The sequence below is a fragment of the Tauraco erythrolophus genome, chromosome 28, assembly GCF_009769465.1.
Source record: "Tauraco erythrolophus isolate bTauEry1 chromosome 28, bTauEry1.pri, whole genome shotgun sequence".
In the NCBI taxonomy this organism is placed as follows: Eukaryota; Metazoa; Chordata; class Aves; order Musophagiformes; family Musophagidae; genus Tauraco; species Tauraco erythrolophus.
Window position 1 is genome coordinate 5161981 of NC_141492.1, and position 9583 is coordinate 5171563.

The window sequence follows — 9583 nt, forward strand, 5'->3', positions numbered from 1 at the left end:
ATAGGAGAGGGCACGGCCGCCTTGCAGCCCACAGCGGTGCTCACCGGGATGCTGGTAACCGGATTGGGGCTGGCAGTGCTGGCACCTGGCTCTCTGGTGCTGCTGGCACCCAGGTCTCTGGCAGAACCAGCACCCAGCTCCCCGGTAGCACAACCATGGACCTGGCCCTGCCCTGGCACATTTTGGCAAGAGTTGCTCAATCGTCCTCCAGCCCAAAGGCTGGGGGGGAGCTGGGGGGAGCACCGCTGCCACCCATCCCCATGCCGGAGCCTGATCCACCACCGAGCCTGGTAACCTCCCCGAACCCCGGCAGGCGCCTCTGCCGTGCCGGACCCTTCCCGGGGGCGTCGAGGCGGCACGAAACGCACCGGCAGCTCCCGGGGGCCCTTTTGTGTGGCAGAGTCAGCGGAGCAGCGCGAGGAAGGAGGAATTCCTCCGGAGATCAAACGCCTTCGCCAACTGGACTCCGACGTCAAAACAAACCGGCTCCCACCGCGGGGCCGGCAGCCGCGCGGGGGAGAAGATCCAATTTCCTCCTTTGTTCCTGGATTATTATTTTTTGCAGGGGGCGAGGAGGCGGGGGAGCGGCAGGGAAAGGGCCATAAATCACAGCCTGACAGAAGAGAAAGGAGAAGTGGGGCCGGCTGCAGGTGGGGGTCACCCCCCTGCCCGGACTGGGGACCCCCCCTCAAACCCAGCCCCTTCCCAGCTGGCTCTGCCGGGCGTCACACCCCGACCGACCGCAGCAGCCCTGTGGCATCGGCCTCGTGCGTGGCCCTTGCCGGGCACCTCGGTGTGGCCGCAGTAGCCGGCACCTGGTGAGCAGAGATCCCTCCGGACGGGAGGAAATGGAGGTTTTATTTATGGCTGGAGCTGGAATCCATCCACCCCTGCTGCACCCGGCTCCGGGCTTTGCTTAGCCCTGATGGAGACCCCAGCCCTGGCACATGGCCTGGGAACGCCGAGGATGGCGGCACAAGGTGCCATGAAGGTCCTGGCAGCGCCGGGTCCAAGCCTGTTGGCACGATGCCGCTCTGCTCGCCATCAGCATCCTCGCCCGCCCAGAGCTGGGGTTCTCCATAGGGTCAGGCCTGCTCCGAGGGCACGTCGGGGGGCACAGGGGTGCGCGGGGGGCACCCAGCCCGCCCACACCCCAGCTCCGCACCCAGCTCGCCGGACTTTGCCCCTGAAGTCAAGGTGAAAGGCTGGCTGCCGGGACGCACCGGGGCTGCCGTGGCATGGCCAGGAGGAGAGTTTGGTTCCTGGGTGAAAGGCGAAGGCAGGGCGATACCGCGGGGCTGCTCCGGGGTCAGGCACCTTTCCACACAGTTTATTTCTTCGTTAACGATTAACAGGGTGGCAGCAGGCGGGTGCTGCGCGCCCACGGCCGGCACCCCAGCCTGCCCCTTCTCGCAGGGCCGGCCGACGAGCTCCTAACGGGTCCGACTTGATTAACCACATTACAAACGGATTTTACGGGGCCGCATCCAGCCCTTTGCCCCGTCCCAGGGGCTGCGCGGAGCGGTGGCACCCCAGGGACCCAGCGTGCTCCCCGTGGCACAGCCCCGGCCCTCGTGCCTCGCATGAGATGGCGAGCCGCGGCCTCGTGCCGCTTGCGGTAATTAAAGATCCCGCTGGGGCCGTCGGCGAGAGGAGGGGATCGCCGATGCCGGTGGCTTGGCCACGGGCCAGGGGCAGGGAAATCGCTTGCCATCCTCCCGCCGTGGCCCCTGGAGCCCCGAACGGCGGCGGCACCGCAGCCGAGGTGGGCACAAGCGGTGCCGGGACTCGGTCCCCATGCCCAGCTGGACTCCGGCACTCGGTGGTGAATTTGCCCGTTGCCACATCCCGCAGCTTCGAGGAGACTCGCTGGGGGGGACGGGTGGACACGAGGACCCCAGCCGTTACCGCAGCCCACGGCGTGGCGTGGCCGTGCACACCGGGCTCCCGGTGCCACCCGGGGCAGCGCGAGGTGCTGAGCGCTCCCGGGGCCGTCGAAGGGCCCCGGTCCCCAAAAGCCACCGGGCAGGCAGGGGGTGGTGGCCACCTCCAGCCACCCCCGCTGGCCAAACCGCCTGCTCCACCGCGGTGGCCAGGCCACGGCACCGCCCTGCCCGTACCCGCCGTGCCCGCCTCCGCCACAACCGGTACCACCGGTCCACGGAGCCACCGGGCCACCGACCGGCCCTGCCTGCTCCGCTGCGGTGCGATGCGGTGCGGCGGGGTCGCCTGCCCGGTTCCCCCCCCCCCCCTCACCGCGGCTCGGCGGGGGCGGGGGGCGGCGGGGGCGGCCCGGTGCGGCGGCGGGGCCGGGGCCGGGGCCGGGGCAGGACCCGGCGGGCGGCGAGCGGAAGGGGAGGAGGACGGGGAGGAGCATCCAGGGCGGCCACCGCGGCAGCGGCTGAACTTTGCTCTTTCGCGGGAGGCGGGGAGAGCCCCGGGGCTCGGCGGAGCCGGTCCCGCCGGACCCGGACCGGGCTGCATGCAGCGGCGGCGGCGGCGGGGCCCGTAGGGGCGAGGGCGGGCCGGGCCGGGCCAGCGCCGCCTCCTCCTCCTCCTTCTTCTCCTCCTCCTCCTCCTCCTTCCCTGCCGGTGCCGCGGAGCGGAGGAGCCACCGGGGGCGGGCAGCGGCGGCCCCCGCATGCGGCCGAGCCCCGGGGCGGCCGCTGCGCCCGGAGCCGCCGCGCCCCGCGGGGGGATGCGCCGCGCCGCGCCCCCGCTCCCGCCGCCGCAAAGTTTCCGCGAGGCCCCCCCGTTAACGGGTGGGGGGGGGTGGGAGTGAGCCGTGGGATAAAGGGGACGGGGGGGGGGGAAACCCTCCCCTCCCCCCCCCGAAAAACCAACAACAACAACACAACAAAAAAAAAACCATAAAAATCCCAAACCGGCCGCCGCCCCCCAAAAAACTTGCTCAACTCGTTCCGGGAGGCGCCGGGCGCCGCGCACCGGGCGCCGCTCCATGCGGCGGCGGGGCCGGTGCTGAGCCCCCGGGGCCGCGGAGCCATGGCCATGGTGGCCGGCGGCTGGGGCGAGCCCAACGGCGGCGGCGGCGGCGGCGGCGGCGGGGAGGAGGCGGCGTCCCCGGCGGGCGGCGGCAGCGACGCGGAGCACGGCGAGGAGGAGCGGGCCGGGGCGCCGGTGGACTGCGTGGTGTGCGGGGACAAATCCAGCGGGAAAACACTACGGGGTCTTCACCTGCGAGGGCTGCAAGAGCTTCTTCAAGCGCAGCATCCGCAGGAACCTCAGCTACACCTGCAGGTAGGGGCTGGCGGGGGCGGAGGGCTCGGTGGTGGGGTCCCGGGGGTGGCAGAGCCCCGGCACGCTGGCAGCTCCCTGGTGGCCCCCGCTGAAGGTCCCCGGCATGGCTCTGCAGTGGCCACCGTGCTGGCCCTGTCGTGGCTGCGTGCCGGCCTCGCTGCAGCACTAACGGGGGGCCCCGCCGCAGCTGCTCGGGGTCCCCCGGTGTGGGTCGGGGTCTCCCAGCATGGCATGGGGTCCCTCAGCGTGGCACAGGGTCCCCCAGTGCAGCACGGGGTCCCTCCGTGCTCTGCACCCCACTCTGCATCCCACTCAGCCCGGCGCATCCCCAGCCCACGGAGGGATGGATGCCATGGCCGCCTCGTCCCCCGGGCCGTGGGGCGCAGCCGGTGTCCGGGTCCTCGTCATCGCCCGGTTCTGCTCCGGCATTAATTACTGTTCCAGGCTAATGCCTGAAAACGCACCGTGGTCGTGAGTCACTCCGGTCACGGCCGCTCTGCCCGGAGAAAGCACCAGTGTGGCAGCTGGTATGGTTGGAACCGGAGGTGTCGACAGCCTGGCACTGCGGGCGCCGAGCCGGGGAGATGCCAGGGAGAGGGGCTGCAGCCCCCGCCAGCAGGACCAGGATACGACCCCGGCGAAGTTTGGAGCTGCAAATAACTCCGGAGTTTGTCCTGGGCTCGGAGCGAGGGTCGGGCTGGCTGGCACGCACCAGGGCTCCGGCGCTGGGCCGCTCCCGGGGAGGTCAATGTGTGTCCAGGGGTCCAGATCCGCGTCCGAGCGCTTCCAGTGGCGTTTGCTGAACGAGTGAGGGTGCTGCAAGGATGGCACCCGCGTCCCGGCCGTGGGCACCCCGCAGCCGGGCTGGGAGCGGGATACCCCACCTCTGCACCCCGCGTTCTGCCCGCCTGAGGGGGCTGGCTGCTTCGAGCTTCGTCTCGTGGTGCTGAGATGCCGTGGGAAGGGAAGGGCCGGCGCTGCTCCTGCGGTGGGAAGCGTCTCCGAGCAGCCTTTGCTCTCGTTTGGGCGGCCTAGATTTGTCCTCCCCCGTGCGCAGCATCTCCTCTCCCGGCAGCTCCCGGCACCGGCACTGCCGGGTCCTGGCTGACGTCAGCCGAGCCACTCGTGGCCGCGGAGCTGCCAGCGTGGGGCAGGGTTCAGCTCCCGTCACCCCCGGTCCTGCAGCGTCCTCCCCACCGCCTGCCGCGGGTGCATCGCCCCTGGCCCTGCCTCAGTTTCCCCATCTGAGCAGCGGGATCTGAGCAGCAGGCTCAGCCGAGCGCCTGCTCGGGATGAATGATTTGAAGATGGGGAATACCTACGGCTCGTGAGAAATTCCCGTTGCCTGGAACGACGGAAAGGCCAAATTGGGGCTTTCTGGGAGAGGGACAGGCTCTGTGCCCTGGATGCCGCTTGGATGCGGGATGACGGAGGGGCTTCGCCCACACTAGGAGCATCCAAGGTTTTATCCTGCGCTTGGCACTGGTATCTGGGCACCTACTGCCGGTGTTTTGGGGTTTGTTCCCCCCACTTTGCGCTGGGAAGTGATTCCACGCGATAGGAAAACGTTGGTTTTCCGAGTAGGGAGGGAAGTGTCGGAGGGGCCGGGAACAATGCTCCCCCGGCAGCCGCTTTGTTCAGGGAGTCAAAAGCAGCATCGAGCCAAGATTGCGCTAATTTGAATATTAAAAGTGAGTTGGATTCAGTTTAGTTCTTGCACTAAATAATTACATGTTCTAATTACATAATTAGCACAGTGTACGCCTTTTGTGTTCTCACAGTTTCCCAGGTTGCTGCAGTTGGGGAACTCGCTACGAGGAGCTCAAAATGATTTGGGGGTTTTCTTGGTGCCGCGAGGCCGCGGTGAGGGTCAGCCGGGCCCCCGCGCGCCGGCAGCTTCGGCGGCGGTGCCGGCAGCTTTGGCCCCGCCGCAGCGCGGGCGGCTGATGAAGATGTAACGTGACGTTTTGATGAGCTATCGCTTCTCCGCTGGAATAACTTTTTATCGGCAACACGTTTCCGAACGTGCGAAGCGCAGTGGTGATGTTCGGGGCGAATTAATTCCGGTTTGAGCGCGGCGGGAATCCCTGCCCGTCTTGCCTCTGGAGTCGTGTAGGGATGAGGAGACTCGTGTCGGGATTCCCGGGCAGAGCCGAGCTGCCGGCTGCCGCTGCGCCCCGGCTTTGTGCGCCGCCGTTTATCGCCGCTTTGCGGGTAACCCCGTTTCTGCCCCGTTGCCGCGATGGCCCTTGGGTGGGATGCGAGCACCCGGTGTCACCCGTACCCTGCTGCGCCCCTCGGGGACCACGAGCGCCCGGTGGGGATCGGGGCTGGGGGGGTTCGGCCGCTGCCGATGCGTCTCTGGCAGCCCAGCCCCGCGCATCGCTCCCCACCGTGCCACCGGAGTGGAGGGCGGCGGTTGGCTTTGGCAGTGGCCGGTGCTCTGGTGCGTGGTGCAGGGGCTGCCCGGTGCCCGTGGCTCCCTGCCCAGGGCAGGACCCGTGTGCCGGGGGTGGCCATGACCCCCCTTGCAGGTTCCGAGGTTACTCGGGGTGGGGAAAGCGCGTCCCTCCGGCCGGTGCAGACCCCACGCCAGGGCTGGGGGCACGTGCACCGCTGCTCCGGAGCCACCGGGTTTTGGTTTGCCGCAGGGTCCAGTCGAGGCCAGACCAGAGCACGGAGGATGCGGGGCCATGCCACTGGCGTGAGGGATGCCAACAAGCTCTCAGTGCCCGAAAGATCTCGGGCTCAGCACCGTGGGGGCAGCCCCGGCCCCATAGGAAATAGTTGAAATTCCTTGAAATTCCTCGCGTGTCTGGCGGGGAGGCCGGGGGCTGCTCCGCTGCCTCCCCCCGCCTGCCACAGCACGGGGCGTCGCTCCCCAGTGCCATCCCTACGTGTCCCCGAGGATGGGACCCCCACGTCCCATGGGTCTCTCTGGCTTTTCTGCAGCCTGGGCATCACTGGCAACGCGAAGTGGCAGCCGGTGCCATAGGAAATCTGTTTCCATGGCATCTGAGTGCCGCCTGGGAGCGCCTGTGCTGGCACGCTGGGGGCCAGTGTGGCACAACCGCGGCCAGCACGGAGTGGGCCGTGCTTGGAAGCGAAGGGCTTTGTCCGGTGGCAGTGGGGAGGTGGGCGGCGGAGCAGCTCAGTGGGGTGCCGGGACCCCCGGTGGCATCGCGTCCGTCCTCCCCAGCACCTCATCTGCCCGGTCCTGCCCGCAGGTCCAACCGCGACTGCCAGATCGACCAGCACCACCGCAACCAATGCCAGTACTGCCGCCTGAAGAAGTGTTTCCGCGTGGGGATGAGGAAGGAAGGTAATGCCAACACCGCGGGGTTGGGGATGGCTCCCGAGGGGTCCTGGTGAACCAGCCGAGGCCTCCCGGTGCTGCCGGTGCCCATCCTGCTCCCGCTGCAGCCGAGCGCTCTCCCATCTCTCTGGGAACCCTGTTTGCATCAAAAAAAATCCCGTTTGCCCCCTTTTTTTCCACCCTGCTCCTTGAATCGCCCTCGGTGCCGGCAGCGCAGGTGGTGTTTGTTTGGAAAAGCCGGAGCCTTGAGCCGATCAGGTGACACACCTGGAGCCGGGACAGCCCCAGTGCCCCCTGCGCGGTGGAGGTTGGCTGGGACGGGCTCCCGGTGCTGCCGGAGCCGTATGAACCCCCAGGGCAGCGTTCTGCTCCCCCCACATCGCCCAGGGGCGCGAACCCCAAACCCTTCCCAGGCTACTGCCACCAGGATGAAGGCGGGATGGAGCCTGTGCCGAAGCGCACGCGGGGACGGAGACGCCGGGGGCTCGGCACGGGCTGTGCCACGGTGCCGGGGCTGCGCGGTGGCAGGTGGCATTAATGCGAGGAGCAAAGAGGGGGAAGGATACTGGAAGCAGGACAGTAATTCCCTCTTTTCCAGAGGAGTCGAGATGGCATTATTGCCACTTAGCATGATTTAGAGCTCTCATTTAAGTGGCTCATGAACAGCCCATAAATTAATTACCAGGGACTGAGCAAATCGTGGGCGCTAATGGGAGGGGGGGGGGAGCTGAAAAATAGCTCTGAATGCAATTAGGAGGGGGAGCGCCCCGGGGTTAACGATGCTTCCAAGATGGACGTTTTATTTGCAAATAAATGATCCGCCGCCACGCAATGACCTTGGGCAGCCGTCGTCCTGCGCCGCTGCTGGGCACGGGGAGGGGCCGCAGTGCCACCGGGGCACCCGGTCTGGCATGGCATGGCTGGTCCTGCAGCCTCTTCTCTGCCAGGTCCTTGCAGAGGAGGCGGCACGGACGCTGCCAGTGACCGTTGGCCACGGTGCCGGCAGCCTGGCAGGTGCCAGTGGATTGCCGGGATGATAAATAGATGAGCATAGTCCTGGCGGGTGCAGCGGGTGGCATGTGCCACCTCCCTCTGCCTGGAAGCCGCCCATTGTCCCTTAGGGTGGCAGGATCCATCCCCACTGGGCGTGCTGGGTGGGGAGGGGGAGCACCCCCGCCCTTCCTCACCCTGCACGGGGCAGAGGGGACCCCGCGTACCCCCTGGGAGCGGGCTGGGGGACGTGGCAGGATGTGGCAGCAGCCAGACACCTCATCTCCTTCCCCCCCCATCTCCGCAGCCGTGCAGCGGGGCCGGATCCCCCCCACCCACTCCAGCACCAGCCCCAACACGATGCCCAGCGGGGAATACTTCAACGGGCAGCCGGTGTCGGAGCTCATCTCGCAGCTGCTGCGGGCTGAGCCCTACCCCGCCGCCCGCTACGGCTCGCAGTACGCGCAGCAGGGCAGCGTCATGGGCATCGACAACATCTGCGAGCTGGCCGCCCGCCTCCTCTTCAGCACGGTGGAATGGGCCCGCAACATTCCCTTCTTCCCGGAGCTGCCCGTCTCCGACCAGGTGGCCCTGCTGCGGCTCAGCTGGAGCGAGCTCTTCGTCCTCAACGCGGCGCAGTCGGCGCTGCCGCTGCACATGGCCCCGCTGCTGGCCGCCGCCGGCTTCCACGCCTCCCCCATGTCGGCCGACCGCGTCGTCTCCTTCATGGACCAGATCCGCATCTTCCAGGATCAGGTGGAGAAGCTCAACCGGCTCCAGGTGGACTCGGCCGAGTACAGCTGCCTCAAAGCCATTGCGCTCTTCACGCCGGGTAGGTCGGTGCCACCACCAGGGTCTGTCACCATCTCCGTCCCGTGGAGCTGTGAGCCCCCCGGGAGCATCTGTCCCCCCCCTTTTCCCTGGAGATTCAGGGTCCAGAGGGCATCAGGTGGCTCTCAGGGGGGTGGCAGAGGGTCCTTGTGCCCCGGCGCTTCTCCGCCGTGGTTTGCAGCGCCCGACTTGTCCATCTGGGCATGGGGCTGAGCTTCCCTGGGGTGATGGGGGCGAGACAAACACCACCCTGCCCACCAGGGGGGGTCCTGAGGAGCCCCATCCCTCAGTCTGTCCGTGTTCATCTCACGTGGCAGAGGTGCCCGGTCCTTCCTAGCAGGGACGAGCTTGCAGCCGGAGCCACCCAAGCCATGGTCCCAAGGAGAGGGGCGGCGGTGGGGGCTCGCTGGGGATATCGAGGGGTCTCCAACCACTCACCCCTCTCCATCCCATCCCTCTGGCAGACGCCTGCGGCCTCTCGGACCCGGCGCACGTGGAGAGCCTGCAGGAGAAGGCGCAGGTGGCCCTGACGGAGTACGTGCGCGCGCAGTACCCGGCGCAGCCCCAGCGCTTCGGGCGGCTGCTGCTGCGGCTGCCAGCGCTGCGCGCCGTGCCCGCCGCCCTCATCTCCCAGCTCTTCTTCATGCGCCTGGTGGGCAAGACGCCCATCGAGACACTGATCAGGGACATGCTGCTGTCTGGGAGCACCTTCAACTGGCCCTACGGGACGGGGCAGTAGGGGCTGGGCTCTCCCCCCACCCACCCCGCAGACCCCCAGCACCCGGATTCTCTCCAGTGCCCCGAGATGGTGCCAGCCACAGGGAGCCCCGGACCGCGCCGGCCCCCAGCCCCGCTGCCAGCCTGTGGCTCAGCCATCCGCCAACGCTCCCCCCGGAAAGCAGCGGGGTCACGGCGCTGCCCCCCTAAAGCCCAGTGCCAGCCGTGCCACTGTCGGACACCGAACTCTTCCGTATCCCGGTGAAGCGGAGCTCATCGCCCCCCCCCACCCCGGTCTTCCCTGCGGACCTCGGAGCATCCCCGGGGCTCCGGGGAGGGGGATGCCATCTTCTCACCGTCCCCCCAACGGAGAATTTGGGATGGCGGAAGGCTCGGATGGGAGCGGTGGGAGGGGGGACCAGCCGGGCTGTGGGACCCCCCCCCGCCTCTGCTGCCACCCCACTCCTGGAA

General features: G+C 68.3%; 1 protein-coding gene across 1 annotated transcript; it reads left to right on the forward strand.

The window, feature by feature from the left end:
- Positions 1 to 3154: 3154 nt before the first annotated feature.
- NR2F6 (nuclear receptor subfamily 2 group F member 6) lies at positions 3155 to 9134 on the forward strand. The gene is made up of 4 exons (XM_086627742.1): positions 3155 to 3258; positions 6486 to 6580; positions 7872 to 8396; positions 8860 to 9134. Exons 2-4 carry the CDS (start codon positions 6568 to 6570, stop codon positions 9132 to 9134), a joined length of 813 nt encoding a protein of 270 aa, XP_086483868.1. The 5' UTR covers positions 3155 to 3258; positions 6486 to 6567.
- The last annotated feature ends 449 nt before the right edge of the window (positions 9135 to 9583 follow it).

Bases quoted from the DNA above. Each gene is read 5' to 3' on its own strand.
- NR2F6 (XM_086627742.1), top strand. The intron at 8,397-8,859 runs GTAGGTCGGTGC...TCCCTCTGGCAG, and splicing joins CATTGCGCTCTTCACGCCGG to ACGCCTGCGGCCTCTCGGAC.